This window comes from Apodemus sylvaticus, chromosome 2 (genome assembly GCF_947179515.1).
Source record: "Apodemus sylvaticus chromosome 2, mApoSyl1.1, whole genome shotgun sequence".
NCBI lineage: Eukaryota > Metazoa > Chordata > Mammalia > Rodentia > Muridae > Apodemus > Apodemus sylvaticus.
In genome coordinates, this window is record NC_067473.1 from 84,038,902 (window position 1) to 84,057,612 (window position 18,711).

Below are 18,711 nucleotides of genomic sequence, written 5' to 3' on the forward strand. Positions count from 1 at the left end.
ACCTCTTGTGGTGTTTGAATTGACTATAAGCCTGTTATAAGTCCATGGACAGTGATAAAACTCAGTGTTTTCCCTCCAACTACACATAAAGAGTATAAATGTATATTTTTGTATTAAGTTTGCATTTACAAAGGGGTTTCATATTTATGTGGGTGTTTTGCCTGTTACAGATGGTTTGGGGAAGATGTAATGGTAAAATGGTCCTCATCGGCCTTAGCTCTCTTCCCCTCAGCTTCCCAAACCTGTGACTGGAAACCTAGACTCTTCCTTTTAACCCTAGGAGGGAGAGAACCCTCAACCACCCAGCCCCTCTAGACTATCATTGTGGGGGGGGGAATTTCTTTGCAGAGTAAATCAAGCTTTAACCTTTCCCCACTCAGTCATCTTTAACCTAAGAGACTTTTTAATGAAATAACCTGGTAGGGTATATGGTTATATATGTATATAAATTAACATTTGCTGATAATTAAGCATTAATAAAGTTATTTTTTTAAAAATTGGGCAGGTTTTTTTTCAGAATTTTATACACAAGTACTGTATTTACATCATTTCCAATTCTCCTGCCCCCTGAACTCCTCTAGTGTGTCCTCACTCTCAAATTATCTTTTTTAATTGCATGTCCATGCATGCATATGTGTGTGTGTTTGTATGTGTGTACAAAACCTGTTGACTGTTGAGTGTTGCTCCTATGTATATGTGTTTAGAGGTGATCACTTAAGATTAGACAGTCTATCTCAATGGCCTTATCCCTGGAAACAACTGATTCTCCCTCTCAGCAGCCATTAGCTGCCTCTATAGCGTTCTTCATCTAGGGATGGGTCCCGTCATATTTACCCCATGTACACTGGCAGTTGTTGTCATGTAGGTCTTGTTTAGGCTACCGTCTTGTTGATATTTCATGGGTGTAGCTGTCTTGTCAAATATAGAAGAAGGCTATCTCACTGCCATATTGTGGTTCTCTGGCTCTTACAATCCATCCATCCATCCATCCATCATTTGGGATGATCCCTGAACCTTAGTTCTTAGAGATACAAACAGAACATGCTGCAGAAAAGACTTGGAAAACAGTTGGGCCACATGTAGAAGAATGACAGTAAGCTAGTATCTATTACCATGCACAAAATTCAACTCTAGGTGGATCAAAGACTTTTCCATGAAATCTGAAAGACAGGCAATAGACCTCTAAGATATAGGCATAGGAAAGGACTTTCTGAATAAGATTCCATTTGCTCAGGAGTTAAGGCTAACAGTTGACAAATAGGACCCTATAAAACTTAAAAAGTTCTTGTACAGCCAAGGAAACAGTCAGTTGAGTGAAGTAGAATCTTCTGTATAAAGAATAATTGTCAACTATACAGCTGACAAATAATTAAAATCCAGAATATGTAAAGGACTCCAAAAGCAAAGAATCAAACAACCAATTCAAAATAGATTATGGGTGAGAGAAATTTTGAAAGAAAAAAGTAAAATGACCAAGAAATATCTGTAACAGTCTTGAACATCTTTAGCTATTGGGAAAATGCAAGGAAATAGTACTTTCAGATTTCATTTTCCCCCAGGCAGAAACACCAGTGTCAAGAAAAGAAACACTGCCAAAATGTGGGGAAATGAGATCCCTTTGATATTGGTGCTATGGCAAACAAGTGGAGATAAATCTATTTTAGAACAAGTGTTTGATATTGTTTTATATATATATATATATGTATATATATATATATATATATAGAGAGAGAGAGAGAGAGAGAGATATAGAGAGAGATAGAGAGAGATATGAGTTATTTATTAAAGACAAAAGCAAATTTGTGCATGTAATGAAAATGGGTGTATTTGTTATCTTTAATGAAATATCTGAGATGATCAGTATTTTGATTTTATAATTCTTAGTGCTAGGAATACCACTTCACATAGATACATACGAATTAGCAGTGGCATGTCTGTGGCTGTTTCAGAAACTCAGCAAATCCTGTTCTAATCTCAAGCCAAAATTCATGTAATAATTTCTTTTAATGAAGATCAAGTTAGCATTTCAACCAGCATTTTAAAAATAAAACATCTTAACACATAATGTATTAACACTGGATATATTTAATAGAAGACACATTATTTAGATACTTATGAGGAATAATAGGAAAGTATTATGGCTTTGTTTTCTGTAACAAAACCATTCTTCTGCTGCTGCTTCTCCATCTCCATCTCCTCCTCCTTTGATTCGTTTACTTTTATTTTATGTGAATGGGTGTTTTTGCACCACAGTTGTATACGTGTTGCCTCAGATACCGTAAGACTGTTAGATCCCCTGGAAATAGAGTTACAGATAATTTGAACTGTGAGTTCTGGGAATTTCTGTGTGAGTTCTGGGAATCAAACCTGGGTCTTCTGGAAGAGCGACAAGTACTCTTAGCTTGTGAGCCATCTCTTTAGCTCAGCTCACTTTTATGCTTCTTTAAGAGTAGAAAATTTTGTGCAGTAAAATTGTACCTTTCTCCTAGTTCATAACATATAACAGTGAAATCTAAGCCACAGTACTCAGACTGCATTTATTGCTGTTGTATGGTGGCATGTATAATGCCAAGGGCACATGTTATCTGATGAGACATGGGTGAGCTCTGCCGGGAAAAACATAGTGTCATTATCAGCTTGATTTTAAATCTGAATTTAATTTTGGCCATTTATTCAGATACCTTTACTGTTGCCAAATTTTGTATGATACTCCCTCCCCTCCCCCAATCTTTTTAGTTCCAGGGCTATATATGGGACTGAGACCCGTATATAGAAGAAGATATGCACAAATAGACCTTTTCTTTTGCTAATTGGGTCTTTTGTCTGTTGTTTTGTATGTATCCATGCTCATATGTATACCTACACAGAAGCAGGCATATGGCGGAAGCCAAAAGTTGATGTTGGATCTTGCTTGCTAAGTCGCTCTTATGTTTTGAGACAGTCTTTTCACAGAACTTGCAGCTTGCTGATTTGGCCAGATTGTCTGGCTTGGAATCCTTAAGGATCTTCCTGTCTCCAGCTCTCCACCGCTGAGATGACAGGCATCCCTGACATGTCTACATAGCTGGTGGCGATTGAACTCTGGTCTTCATGATTTAACAGCAAACACTTTACTCACTGAACCATACCCAGTTCTCATTTTTTATATATTTGCCTATTTTTGCAATTATTTATTTTATTATGTCTGTATGTGTGTGTATCTTTGTGTGTGTGTGTGTGTGTGTGTGTGTGTACCACAGAACACCTGTGGAGGTCAGAGGACAACTTGTAACAGTTGATTCTTTTCCTTTCACCGTCTGGGATGATGGGATTGAACTCAGATTCAAGTGTATTTACCCACTGAATCATCTTCCTGGTCCGTGAAGGACCTGGTTTAGTTACTGGTACCCACTTTGGTCAGCTTATAGCCATCTTTAACTCCATCACCAGAGGACCCAGTGCCTCCTTCTTGGGCACCTGCACACAAATCACACACACACACACACACACACACAGAGAGAGAGAGAGAGAGAGAGAGAGTGAGAGAGAGAGAGGGAAAGAGAGAGGGAGAGGGAGAAGGAGAGAGGGAGGGGAGCAGGGAGGGAAGGAGGGAAGGAGGGAGAGGAAGATGGAGACAGAAACATAAAATGTTTTAAAATCTTAAAGAAAAAGGAAAACTCAGGAAATATATTTTTGCAAAAAGAAGATTCAAAGAGGCCAAGGCAGTTGGTCATCTAGGAGAGTCATCTTGTTCGTGCTTAGTTGGTTTTAACAAAAGTTCATTTGTAGCTCTAGAACCCAAGATCCTTTCTGTAATACTCATATACATGCTCCCTTTGCAAGCAGACCTACCCTAGTTTTCAACACTAACTGGCCCTTACTTCTGCATTTAATTCCAAAGCTTTGTCCAACATTCACACCATGAAACAGTCGGGAGTGTTCTTTGAAAACAATTAAGGTTTCTATTGCTGTGATAAAATACTATAACCAAAAGCAACTTTGAGATTAACATTACTTTAAAGCTTATAATGCATCACTGAGGGAATCCAGGTCAGGAACCTGGAAGCAGGAACTGAAGCCGCATTCATGGAGGAGTGTAGTTCCTCCTGGCTTGATCAGTTTTCTTTCTTTTATAATTCAAGACCACTTACCTACCCAGGGACAGGACCATCCACCGTGAGCTGGGCTCTCTTATCGTCAGTCAAGAAAGCAAGTGTCCCACGGCTTGCCCACAGCTCTAGCTTGTGTTAAGTTACCATAAAACTAGCCAGACTTGTGCCTTCTACTATGGGGTGTTTCTCCATATCTGTCTTGTCCTCAGATCACGGCTACCATGATGGGAAAGCCTAGAACTATGTCAGTGGACTAATTACAAACCTAATTACTAAGCAGTCTAGAGTGTTTTCAGTTCCAGATGCTTTAAGGTAGATGTGTCAGATGATGGACACATAAAAAGCACTTAATAACAGAAGGCATTTTAAATGTAAGGAATGATTTTTGAAGTTAAAAACCATGCTTTAGGTGGTCTTTTTCTTTTCCATTTGTGATTTGAAGCCTGTAACTCCTTCCTAATGTCAATAAGTAGTTTAGGCATTTAATCAGTGACCCTGTGGCTGTGAAGCAGATACTAGCTCTCTATATTCGAGAATTGTTTACAGTAGAAAAAATGTACGTGTCTAGCTCTGTACTCTGACCCGTGGCTGCTAGCACGTACTGCAGTTAACACATGGGCAGGTCTGTCTGAGGACAGAGTTGGCCTGTCCTACTTGGGTGTACTTTTCATCATCTATAAAGCAGGTCCTGGCATACAGAAAATGCGAAACCCCCATGTGAGTAGCAGCCCTCTAGAAACCAGAAAACAACAAGGTAGGATGTTACATTTTTATCACGCAAAGTCCGCATTCGGTCTGAGTTGATTTCAGAAAGGCAACCACCACAGGAAAGGTTACTGTGAATGTGATGGTGGCACTTTTGTGAAATCATCTACTTTAACTAGAAGTCGAATGCTGTGGTATGGTATGAAGATCTCATACTTCCTTTTTTTTTTTAATCCTTAATGTATTTTTTTTTGTTTCAACTTAGGATGATGTGTCTTTCCATAGGAGAGTTCCAGAATTTGTCCCATTTTCTTTCCCTTCTTTTGAGTCTTTCTCATTCCTGCTAAGTGGTATTCCTATCCAATCTACTAGGTTGTAACTCTGAGACAGGAAGGCCCTAAGCCTGTGAGGGAGGTTGTAGAACTCCACTTAGGAATTAAGTAGCTGCTCAGCAGGGAGGGTACAGACTCAGCTCCCCTGGCTACCAGGAAGACAATCAACTGCACACATGGTTAACATTGGTTAACATCATTACTGCTCTATCAATTCCAGATCTCCATTTGCTTGTTCTTTGGTTCTTTTAACCTTAGTTACAGTTGTAGCCTTTTATTAGTGAGTATTTTACAAAAGAAAAAAAAACCCTCAGTTTTAATGGAAGAATGGATGCAAAAATGTGGTATATATACACAATTGAGCCATTAGAAACAATGAATTCATGAAATTCCTAGACAAATGGATGGAGCTGGAGAACATCATACTAAGTGAGGTAACCCAGTCTCAAAAGATTAATCATGGTATGCACTCACTAATAAGTGGATATTAGCCTAGAAAATTGGAATACCCAAAACATAATCCACACATCAAATGATATCCAAGAAGAACGGAGGAGTGGCCCCTGGTTCTGGAAAGACTCAGTGTAGCAGTATAGGGCAAAACCAGAACAGGGAAGTGGGAAGGGGTGGATGGGAGAACAGGGGGAGGGAAGGGGGCTTATGTGACTTTCGGGGAGTGGGGAGCCAGAAAAGGGGAAATCATTTGAAATGTAAATAAAAAATATATCGAATAAAAAAATATTCAATTTTGTTTATTTTTTGAGTCAATGACCAATCTAAGTCATATATTCCTGATTCTTACATTGTTTTGGGAGTATAGAAAGTAGCCACCGTGGGGTTAGTAGGAGAAGACTTGATTGGTGTGTTTGCATTGACATATCTTGGTTTCTGAAGATGTGGAGAGATTTAACAAAATAATTAAAATATAGCAGTACAGTTTCTATATCACTTTGCTTTTTTTTTTCAAATGCTTCAGAATAAACTTTGGATAGTTACTATGATATATTTTATTAGTCCATTTTTATACATGAATAGTAATAAATGCTATATTTCAGATATAAAACCATTATTCAGAAATGTGTGCATTTTGCCTGGAACACATTTGGATTGCTCTGTATCTATTATGCTTGTTGTTTTTGGAACTTCATTCTGAGACTTGAAACTTTAATCTGTTTGGAAAAATACTGCCCAACATTTTTTAAAATATTGGTTCTATTGTTTCCCCTCCCTTCCCTTCCCTTCTCAGGTCTCAGTTCCATGCATGAGGGATTATTTTAATCCTGTTCTCCCCACACACTCTAATGAAGTGCTCCTTAAATCTGGAGTTTCTCTTTCCTTGATGGTGACAGTGTTCATAATTTTAGAAATTTATTCCTAGATATTTCTTGTATAATTTTTGTAGGAACCAAAATTCTAGAAAGGAGAGGACAGCAGTGAAGTAAAGTCCCTGATCACTTTCTCATGTCTGCACATACAAATTTCGCACATGTGAAACAAAACGCAGGAAAAATAGAAATAAAGTTCTTCATGGGTTGATATCTTTTAAATATGGAAACTAAGGTGATTGAATGTAACCTGCTAAGCCTGTTGCCTAAGCTCAGGTAACCTTCAGGTCTCAGAGTCATCATATTTTCAAGGGGCTTTTTAATAGTGTATCTTATGAAGCATTATAATCGTGATCTGAAAACTTAATTCTCAGTTTTTACTTTAAAGTCCAGCATTGTTTAATTATTCATTTGATGTAGTTAATAGTTTCCACATTTTAAGTTATCCTAGAATTTAAATGTATTTCTCCATTATGGTCTTTTCACTGGAGGCAGTTTGAGAGTTGTTCTTGAAGGGACAAAATAACTAGAGACACAAAGTCTGGTAATCAGAGAACCCTCCTGTACTGGACATTTGCTAATAACAGGGTACAAACTCTAAAGATTGAACAATCATGTGTTCTGAATTTAAGCTTTACTATATAAGCTTTAAAACTAGACAAGATAAAAAGTTACCCATCCTTTTTCTATTTGACTAGATATAGTACTTTGCATAAAATTAAGGTCCCGTTTCTTAGGCTTTGGAAAGCCAATGGGAGCAGAGGCACTCAGAATTATGTCTGTTCCATGTTACCTGACCTAAGGTGCTTCTCACCCAGTGATGTGAGAAGAATGTCCATTTGAAAGGAATCTACAGATGAACAGAACAGTTTAAAGACTTATAATAATATAGAATTAATTAGACTTAATATATATTTAATTAGACTTAATAATATAGATTTAATTAGACTTAAAAGTTCTATTATTTCAGCTAGAGAGATAGCTCAGCCTTACAGGCTAGGCTCACAACCCAAAAGAAAAGTGCTGGTTTCTGTGTTGATGCACTCTTTTATTCATGCTATTCATTGACTGTTGCTTTTGCCTCTGCAGAAAGGCATAGATCCTAAAGATGGCTTCTAGTAATGACCACGTGTTAGTACCGATGTCACAGAGAAACAACAATGGCCTTCCTGGGATGAGCTGCAGAGCCGTGAAGACACTCGCAGAAGGAGATGTGCTGAGTTTTCATCACATCACCTATCGAGTGAAAGTAAAGAGTGGGTTTCTAGCCCGGAAAAGAGTTGAGAAAGAAATACTATCGGATATCAAGTAAGTGTATGGACTCTTTAAAAGGTTGCTTTATTTATCTAACCAGAATTTCTATTCTCAACAGTTGCTGTAGATACTTCAGTTCATGTCTTTGTAATATGTATATAGACACATCCTTTCATTCCTTTTGTCTAAACTAGGACATTAGTTACTTGATCTCTTGTTAGGCATATATATTACTTGCAAAGAAACTTAAAACATGGTTTTATATTTTTGAGAAATTGAACGTTTTAATATATCATTTTGTTAAGACTGGTAAATCTTACGTTTTAAAGGTGGAGGTCTGACTGCAATTTTTGAGGTGTTGATTGTAATGAAGTTATAATCTCAGACTTAATTTCCCAGTCTTTGAAATAGAAGACTTGCTAATACACTTTTTAATATGTGTGTACTTTTTGTTTATTATATTCTGGTAAAAATGAGGTAGAAGTGCAGTATAATTTGAAAGTCCTTTGGTTTTTCAAATACACCTGTTTTAATAGATGGCTTATTTGTGGTGAGCACATTGTAGACTATAAAGATTTACTTAGTACTTTCTCTACATTATAAAGACACATAAAGGGGCTTGAGATATGGCTCAGTTTGTAAGTGCTTACTTAGCATGCATAGAGCTTTGAATTCGGTTCCTAGAAGCACATAAAGTCATGTGCCAGCAAGTTTGTCATCCCGGCCCTTGGGAGATGGAGGCAGGAGGATCAGAAGATCAAGGGCATCCTGCACTATGTGAAAATTTGCCTCCAACAAAACAAAACAACAAAACAAAACAACAAAAGAAAACAAAAACAAAGGTAGAAAATATTAACATGTAAGGCAACTCTCGTTTCACTGAATTAAAGCCCAAAGTGATGAGGATTTGGGGTTCCACCTTAGTGTAGCCAGCTCTGCTTCAAAAGCACTTAGTCATGTGTGGTATTTGTTCTTTGGTCAGGGGATGAGTTTATGATCAGAATATGGTAGTAAAATAGGAACTAGAGTGCAGAATAGCTGACTATGACTAGAATGTGACCTCTGGCCTGTTGGTTGTTATTAAGCTTTTCATCCTTACCTGGTTTCTAGAGAAGTGAGTCTACACTTGAGCGATAAATCAGTTTGGGTTTGTTCAGACAGCCCATCTTCTTTTGTGTCTCTTGGGCTGGAGAGCAGTTATAAGAGTTATTTCACCCAATGTAACTACAGGGCTATTTGGAATCATATACTTCCGTTTTCTTGATGTTTTATATGGAACTATATTTTCTCCCTGCTAATACCGACCTACTTCCTCCAGAAAGCAGGAAGATGACAAAATATGGGAGAGAATTTTTGGATGTAGGTAGAAAAAAAATGATGGGGTTCTGAGACTGGCTTGGCCTGAGGCCAGGAGCATGGCATGGCAGAATTATAGCTACCCATGGGACCAAACCTGCTGGCATGCTTCCCTTTCTTTTCCTTCTTAGGTTAGGTAATCCTAACTAAGAGGAAACGGATGTCTGTTGAGTGCAAAGCTGTTACCTTTTGTATGTGCTTAGATAGAATTGACTTATGAAAAACAGATATCTTTTTTGAAGCATAACAATCTAGCAATTATATAGTTTATCAATAGGTGGGTTGTCAGTCATACACAAGGCAGTCGGTTTGGTACACACACACACACACACACACACACACACACACACACACACAATCCATCCATCACTTCACATTTGTATTGAAAGATAAAGGTGGTCCTTGGCTTGATTCTGCCCTGCGTGTCTGTTCTCACACACCGAAGTGCATGCTTCCACCTCATGGAAGACTTGTGAACATGGACATGAGCCCTCTCAGGCCTCAGAACTACCTTTCGGTTGTGAACTAAAGGCTGGCAGAGACTATCACTTTAAAGTGGAGAATGATGAAAATGAGCACTAGTTATCATTAAGAACGGTCAGTTTAGTAGCAGGGGCAAAAGATGGATTACACATTGTAGAGGCAGAAGCAATGAACTGTGAAGGCAGTCCAGTTAAAGTAACACTGGCAACTTTGAAAATGTCTGTACAACCAATGGTTTCCCTTGGGGGCTTCGAAATCACACCACCTGTGGTCTTAAGGTTGATGTGTGGTTCAGGGCCATGCACATTAGTGGACAGCACCTAGTAGCTGTAGAGGAAGATGCAGAGTCAGAAGATGAAGGTGGGGAGGGTGTAAAACTCTTAGGCATGTCTGGAAAGTGATCTGCTCCTGGAGGTGGTAACAAGGTTCCCCAGAAAAAAGGAAAACTTCATGAAGATGATGATGAAGATGATGGTGATTTTGATGAAGAGGAGACTGAAGAAATCTGTACAAGATACCCCAGCCAAAAATGCACAAAAATCAGATCAAAATGGAAATTACTTAAAACCATCAACACCAAAGGATCAAGAGTCCTTCAAAACCATCAACATCAAATGATCAAGAGTCCTTCAAAAAAACAAGTAAAAACTCCTAAAACACCAAAAGGACCTAGTTCTGTAGAAGACATTAAGGCAAAAATGTAAGCAAGTGTAGAAAAAAGTGGTTCTCTTCCCAAGTGGAAGCCAAGTTCATTAGTTGTGTGAAGAATTGTTTCTGGGTGACTGACCGAGAGTCTATTCAAGAACTCTGGTAGAAGAGGAAGTCTCTTTAAGAAAATGGTTTAAACAGTTTGATACCTGTCCTTTTTATAATGCAAAGTGAGAACTTTTCCTACCAAGTCTGATAAAAGTTGTCCAGGTTCTATAGCCAAGAATGTGTTGTATCAGATGCCTGTTTAGTTTTCAAGGACGGAACTCCACCCTTAACTTGGTTTTAAGTATGTATGGAATGTTATGATAGGACATAGTAACAGTGGTGGTCAGATGTGGAAATGGTAGGGAGACATGTGAAATAAACTCTGTATTTTAATGAAGTAATAAAAGAAAGATAAAGGCAATATTATTTGAATAAGAACTGTTTAGATAGATTTATAGTGCATACTGTGAGCTGGTACTCTGCATGGGTGTGTGCATGTTATGTGTGTAGTGTTGAGGATTAAACCTAGAGCTTTGTGCATACTTGGCAGATGTCTTCTAACTAAACCATGCTCCCAGACCCTTGTGACTCTTCAAGGCAGTGAAGGAAATGGCTCCATATGTTGAGTATATCTTGTGATCCAGGCTCAATTAAAGGGACAGCTAGGATTAGTACTCATGCTCACTACATCTAGTTCAGGCTTCAAGACCTGAAATGATCATGACTTAAAAGGTCATTCATGCCCCCCCCCCCCACCAGCCCCAGGTTTTCTAATCTTTTTCCTTCTGTCGGCTTCAAATAAGCAGAGTCTGTGTGATGCAGGAAGGATTGCTTTCATCACTTTGTTTTTTATCTGTGTTTAATAATAGCATCCCCATTCAAAGCAGTGATTGCATTCTAAAAAACCTAATGAGAATCAATTTTTCGTTGAATCATTATTTCTTCTTTTCCTGTGTGAGAAGAAAACCAGACAAAATCTGTTCTTGAGAATGCCAAAGGTTTTCCTCCCTGTTGTATGATCTTTCTCTTACACTTTCTTTGTCTCCATACTCAACACTCAACATGTGAGTTCCCTGGTCTTCAAGATGTCTGGAAGAAATCACCTTCTCAGTACATGTATGTCTATCATATATACCAGTACATGTGGAGGTAGGGAGGGGAATTCATTATACTCCTGGGAAGATTCTTAAGCAACTTATTTGAAATAACTTCAGAATTAAACTTGTACGAACATGACACTCCACCCAGTTTCCCTGATAATGCACCACTGACTTTGCTGTCACCCTTGTACCCACTGTCATTGGTGGTTTGAGGGATTCTTATAAAACTAGGCTATTTACTTGGCACTCTTCTATGTCCAATTCCTCTAGTTCAAGTGGTATAGAAAGAGGACCTTCTCATGGAATCACTTAGTTGACTGGCAGCAGGCAGGGGGGAACTGTAGTAGCCTCATGACCTAGGTAGTCAGGCCTCTGAAGATTTCTCACAGTTGATTGACTGCCACATCCTGTGGTTTTTTTCTTCCTCCAACATGTTTCTTTGCTTCATCCAACATGCTGTTTCATCCACTTGTGATAATAAAATTGATTACTTGGTGATGTTATTGTCTGTTAAGCTATACCAGAATGTTAGGAATTCGACTCTTTGTACTTGATTGGTACGGTATGGAAGAGTCTCCTGATATTCTTCCAGAACCCTATTCCTCATTTAATATAAATTTGTGAGTTGCAGACTCTGAGATGACTCGTGTCTGGATACGGCTCCACCGTGAGAGATTCCAAAGGGTTCTTTTCTATTAACATCATCTCATAGTTTGCATTTCACTTGGGAAGAGCTGTGTCATCTCTTCTTTCATTTACTGTTGTGAATGAGAAAGGGCATCCGTAGGCTCTTAAATCTGAACACATGGTCCCCAGCTGGGAGAACTGTTGGAAGATATTATGGAACCTTTAGAGGTGGAGACTTGTTGGAGAAAGTGGGCTGACTTTGAGGGTAGATAGCCTTACCACAGTTCTTGCATTCTCTGATTTCGAAGAGCAGTTGCAATATGAGCTCTCCATTTCTGTTTTCTGCTGCCAGCCTTTCCAGCGGCTGTGGACATCTTGCCCTCTGGAACCATAAGCTAAATAAACTCTTAAGTTGCTTTTGGTCCTGGTATTATATCACAGCAACAGAAGAGTAACTAACAACTGTATATACTCCTGAATCTCTGTTTTCCTCACTGGCCTTCAGCAGTAATGCACCGGCACTATAGTGCTGGTGTTCCTTTTGTTCTCGACTTGGTTGCAGGGGGATCTTTCAGGATGATTTCCAGCACTCTTTGCAACTTTGATTTATTCCTTGTTTTTAGTATTTCTTTGATATAGGAGGAAGTTCTAGAATCACTGGTCATTAACCCTGCCTGTGACTTGCACTCAGGATGCTCATTTTTATAACCAGGATCTGGGTACTTAGAGTTTTCATTGCTGTCACAGTGTACTGCCTCTGCTTTCTGAATGAGAAGAGCTAGATTTCCTACACACACACACACACACACACACACACACACACACACACGCGCACGCACGCACACCTAGACATTCACATACTTGGAGTACTATTCAGCCATTAGAAACAATAAATTCATGAAATTCTTAGGCAAATGGATGGAGCTAGAGAACATCATACTAAGTGAGGTAACCCTGACTCAAAAGGTGAATCATGGTATGAAAAAAAATCTCTCATGTTCAGATGCATACAGATCTTGTTAGGTGGAATGATAGAAGTTAGTCCAGTGTAAAGCTTTGGTGAAGGGGCAGTTAGTGGGCGTCTACTCTCGTTTACTGGAAGTTTCCTGGCTTTTCTGTAGCTGTCTGTATATAGATAACACATAATTCCTCATTGATGTATCAGTTATAATCTAATGCTTTACACCTGTTCTGAATTTGCCTCTTTTCTTTCCCATCAGGATGTTTTAAACTTGTTGATCATTCCCTCCACCCCCAGCCCTTCTCTATGGGGTCATAAACATACGAGCGTTCATTCTATGCTAAGATTCATCTCCAGCCTTCACCATTCTTCATTATTCTTAATGATCAGCTCATTTTTCTTCCATCCGGAGGAGAAGGGGGGCGAGTAATACAGATAAGTAATAATCTGCTAGCTTGTGGCTATATCTTTGTTGCCCATCCTCTTTGAAGTTCCTGTACTTGGGTGCTGGTGTTGGCTGGGCAGGATTCATATAGTCTTCCTACTGAGACAGGGAAGAGAAGTCTAATAGAAGTGATCAGAAGTTGTTGTTGTTGTTGTTGTTGTTGTTGTTGTTATTATTAATGTTTTTGACTTTTTGAAACAAGGATTAATGACTCTCAAATTAACCTTAAATTCACCATTAAAGCAAGGATGTCTTAAATTCCTGATCTTCCCATTTCTCTGTTCCAGGATCTGGGCTTACAGATGTGCCCACCACATCCCTTTAATAGAAAGGATTAATACATTATTTGAATAAGAAATCACAAATGATAATATAAAACTAAATTTTCTGGACTGATACTTATAGTAACTAAGTTGTTTTTGATTTCTTATTAATAGAACTTAGTTTTAAGTGATACATGAAGATGACATTTATCAATAAGATTATCTTAATTTATGGCTTGTTTTGCTTTGCTTGTTTTGTTTTGTATTTTTGTGTTTTTGCTTTTTTAAATAAAAATGTTCTTTGTAGAAGTCCCAGCCTGTGATCTCACCAGTCAGGAGGTTGAGGCCGGAAGATTTCTGTGCATTGAAGACAAGTCAGAGCTACATAGTGAGTTTTAGCCTGGGTTATAGTGATAGGAACTGTTTTCAGACAAAAGCCTCAACAATACAGATGTAGATTCCTTTATTCAATAAGTTTTGAATGCCTGCTAGGTTATTGATGTTACACAGATTTTTTTTTCTGTTCTCAGAGACTTTATATTTCACTTAGGAATTAGAAGCTGGTGTTCTTTCACTGTGTTAATTTCTGCTGTGGCAGAGGATGAAAAGATAGAACTGAAGCAGATTGCTGTGAGTTGGAGGAATGGGCATCAGGATTGAGGAAGTGTGTTTGTGTTTCTGGGTATCTGCATGCGGGGAAATGGCGCTCCTTCAAAACTGTCTATAAGCAAAATAGGACAGAAGAATTGGCTGTTATCCACTACAGTGCAATAAAAATGACAACATCCTCCAATATTTCATTTTATGTATTCAGAAAAGTGAGCAAAGTCTTCTTGCCACAGTTCTTACTGGAGGGTTAATCTTGCATGCAAAGCTGTAAAGCAATAATCAGAGTAGGAAATGGCCAGAGGGGAGTGACACTAGGGAAAAGGGTAGGGTGGGGGCAGTGAGGAAAATGTAGGTCAAGAGTAGAACAGAAGTCATCAGCAGATACTTTCTATAAAGGCAGATATCATAACTTTTCATGTTTATTAGCCATACAGCAGCCTTGTAACTGAGCCCTGGCATCATGGCATAACAGCTGATAGCTCTGAAAACATAGTTCCATTCATATCACAAACCTGATGAAAACAGGAAACAGGTGACCTGTGCTGATCCAGGAAGAACCAGACTTTATTTTTTCATTTGTTTATCTGCTTGTTTTCTTATCTTACTTCACCTCCTAAGATGGAATGGACCAAGAGGGTCTCTGTTTCCATAACACATATCAAACAATCATGAGTAATTGGAATTAACCACTGCCTCAGGTTAGGACTCTTAGAATCTGGCACTATTGTTTTCTTTAATGGTAGAATTTAGTGTAAATATAAGCCAACCCCAGAGACTTATTAAACCATTCTAGTATGTCATTTCTGCTTAAATCACTCTGGATGTCTTAGTCTCTATAAGTAGATATTTTTAAATACTGAAATAGTTTCACGGCATTGAATCCTTACTAAATAAAAGTTCTGTTCATTTTAGAAGCTGGTACTAGGTAGCTATTAATACAGATGATACATCAAGAGGTATAAATGTATGCACACTGAAAATTTTCTCTGGCATCTCTTTGTATGTTGGACAGGGAGAGGGGTAACACAGTAAAAGAATAAGATTTTTTTTGTGTTACAACTTGATTGAGGCTTAGTGGCCTGTTGTCATATTTGTCTGATATTTCACAAAGAGGTACATCAGTTAACAAGCAAAGCAAAACGTACATTTTACCTTAATCCACATCAGCCCTCATATAATTGTGATACATCAGGTATCATGCAATACATGGTGAGTTTCTCTTTGATTTAAGTGCAGGGAATAGATCCTGTGTTCTGTGGAATACAGCTCGACCTACTTAAAAGTTCTAGGGGCTGAACACCACAAAGGGTATTGTATGGGACAACTCTTCACCTCTCTTCACCATTCCTGTGCAGCTGTTCCTTGCCCTTAATTCCCCTTTCTCTTGTTTATTTTCTTTAGCCATCCCACTTGTCACTGTCAGGATAATATTCATACTTTCACAGATATCATCACAGTCAACATTGCTGCAATTATTCTTTCTTAATCAGTCTAAATATCCATTTAGTTGGTTGAAATGGATGGCTGTGTATTGTGTGTCTGTAAGTCATTAAACATTTCACAGGAATGGCAATCTCTTCCAAGACTGTTTCCCTCTCTAATTAGTAACATAATTTTCATTGTTGCAAATTTATTTTTGTGTGTTTGTCTATGTGTGTTATAAGAAAAAGAGACAGACAGACAGACAGACAGACAGACAGAGACAGATAGACAGACAGACCAGGGCACACATATGTTGGTCAGAGGGCAGCTTTGGGAGTGAGTTCTCTCCTTCCACCATGGATTCTGAGGGTCAAACTGGTCTTCAGAGTTGCATAGCTGTGTGTTTTACCAGCTGAGCTGTCTTGCCTACCTGACATGTTTTGCTCTAGTGTTAAGTACTGGTGATGCTTCTGTCCTAATGTGGAGACTTTGATTTAAGATACTTGACTTTTTATTCTGATTATATTTTAGTAATGAGAATATTTTCCACTGGCAATCTTCAAGTTTTGATTATAAGTGAAAACAGTTTAAAGGTACTAATCATTAGCTTTACTCAAAAACGGTTGTGTACTTTATATAAGTTAAAAGGAATGTTAAAATGATCTCATTTGAGAGTCTCCCTTCCTTATTTCAGGAATCTGTTATTTTAAGAACCTTATATTAGAATCTTTCTTACTTAAAAGATCTTCGTTGCTGTTATTGGGACGGAGCCCAGGGCCTCATGCAGGATAAGCATGGGTTAAACTACTGAGTTGTATCCCAACTCAACATCAAGAAATATTGGCTATGCCATTTCCAGAAGATTAAGTTGTTTCAAGAGCAAATTACAAAACAATAATAAAAGAAAGGAATTAAGAAGGACTGAGCTCTTTCTTACAGGTACTTGTGGTTGACAGCCTTTGGGTTAGACATCTAGTATCGGTGATTCTTTGTTCATTTTAAGAGGCTGTGTTGGTTTGCATTTAATCTTCCCTTATTAGTGTATTCAATGTAGGCAATAAGTCTTAAGAACTTCATATAAAATACAGCAATAAAACAATATGGTTTTGTTTCTAGTGGGATCATGAAACCTGGTCTTAACGCTATTCTGGGACCCACAGGCGGAGGCAAGTCTTCGTGAGTATAACATACAAATAAATAAGCCTTTACTCTTCATTAAGCATCACATTTACATAAGCAGATGTTAGCTCATTATTTGCAGTCTATATGTGGTCTGGTCTTAGGTATGGTGGATAATATGGGGTTACTAGTATATGATGAAATGATTGGTATACAGTGGAAGGCCATATCATGTACTAGGAAGGAGGAAAAAGATGAAGTAATGCTAAAACTGAAGGCATTTAGAGAAGGTACAACTGAAGTCTTGAGTATTCGTTAAACAGCATGTTAACCTGTCTTGCGATCTCCAAGGTCTGTTAACCAAGATGGTCATTTGGGGAGGTCTTAATATTTTAGCCAATGTTTTCTTGCTTTTATAGTTTCGTTTTTTTGCTGTAGCACATAATGGAAAGGAAACCGAGAACTTAAAGCATGTAAACTTTTTTTCTCTTTTCTTCCTGTTTGATTTTGAAGTAGGACCTCAGCTTTGTAGCCCTGGCTAGCCTGGACTCACTGGCAGTAGTAGTCTAAGTCGGCCTTGAACTCTCATAGATCCTCCTCCCTTTGCCTCCTGAGTGCTGGCAGGAAAGGTGTGTGTCACCATGATCAGCCTATACATTTGTTTTTAAACTATAAACATATCAAATAGCAGGATTTGCATGTAGAACAGCTAAGCCATATGGCTTGTGTTGAAGGGGAAAAAAAAAACCAAAAAAGAAAATCCTCATAACGTGTGTCCTTTACAGGTTGCTAGATGTCTTAGCAGCAAGGAAAGATCCACGAGGATTATCTGGAGATGTTTTAATAAACGGGGCACCTCAACCTGCCAATTTCAAATGCAGTTCAGGTTATGTGGTTCAAGTGAGTATTAGTAGATCTGGGCCATATTTGTGCAAGTATGTTTGCTTGTAGTATAGATTGCTTCCAATTGAATATATAACATGCTGGTAGAATCTGTGTATTTGCATCAGATTTTCATAATCTACTACACTGGCAGTGATATTAAGTGAAAGACAGCATACCTGTACTATGGCCCTTGTGAGGCAGTGATACCAGTTTTGGCTGCTATATGATTTCCACCAAAAAAATAAGGTTTACTCAGCCTTTACTTTCTTTCTTCACATTGTCATTATCTTACCCAAATCCTTCCATCAGGCAGCCTTGAGATAGTAGTACTTTTACACGTGTTCTTTAGGTAATGAAAACGAAGCCATTGAACCTTGCATGTGTCTGTCTGTGCAGTCACTGCAACTCAAGAGAACTTGCAGTTTACCAGTAGCCAGAGTTTTACCTTGGATGTGTTATGTATATGGACTGAACTCAAGTCGTATACACAAGTCATGGTCATAGAAAAGGCTCCCTCCCATATCTCACTAAAATGCCACCTTGCCTTAAGGATGACGTTGTGATGGGCACCCTGACGGTGAGAGAAAACTTACAGTTCTCAGCAGCTCTTCGGCTTCCAACGACTATGGAGAATGATGAAAAGAACGAACGGATTAACACGATCATTAAAGAGTTAGGTCTGGACAAAGTAGCTGATTCCAAGGTATGAAACCCTCTCACAGTATTATAGCCAGGAAATTACCCTGTGTAAGCAATATAACGTTATCTAAAAGTTTCCTATAATGTCTGGGGCTAAAAGTAACTGCTGTTTGTATAATGAAAAAGTAACTGGCTAAATGAATTCTAGATAGAAATCAAGGTGAAAAAAAAAAAACAAACAAAAAATGAAAAATGATTGATTCCTGGAAATGGAGTGTAGCCCAGCAGGGAAACAGATTCTTCATATGGCTTTTCCTATATGCTCTTCCCTACCTCACTCTTCTAGTCAGAGCTCAGCCTTTATCTGCCCTAAGTCCTTTGCTGCTTGTGGAGGAATAG

At 38.4% G+C, this 18,711-nt stretch overlaps 1 protein-coding gene and 1 pseudogene across 2 annotated transcripts in view; both read left to right on the forward strand.

The window, feature by feature from the left end:
• LOC127678681 (broad substrate specificity ATP-binding cassette transporter ABCG2) overlaps positions 1 to 18,711 on the forward strand; it is a 112,868-nt gene that overhangs the window by 67,193 nt on the left and 26,964 nt on the right. For both annotated transcript variants that reach the window (XM_052173824.1, XM_052173823.1), the window contains exons 2-5: positions 7,543 to 7,761; positions 16,786 to 16,845; positions 17,574 to 17,688; positions 18,224 to 18,376. In XM_052173824.1, coding sequence (XP_052029784.1) covers positions 7,562 to 7,761; positions 16,786 to 16,845; positions 17,574 to 17,688; positions 18,224 to 18,376 — 528 coding nt within the window. In that variant the 5' untranslated portion in view covers positions 7,543 to 7,561. The remainder of the gene's footprint in view (positions 1 to 7,542; positions 7,762 to 16,785; positions 16,846 to 17,573; positions 17,689 to 18,223; positions 18,377 to 18,711) is intronic.
• On the forward strand, positions 9,430 to 10,969 carry LOC127678683 (nucleophosmin-like; annotated as a pseudogene).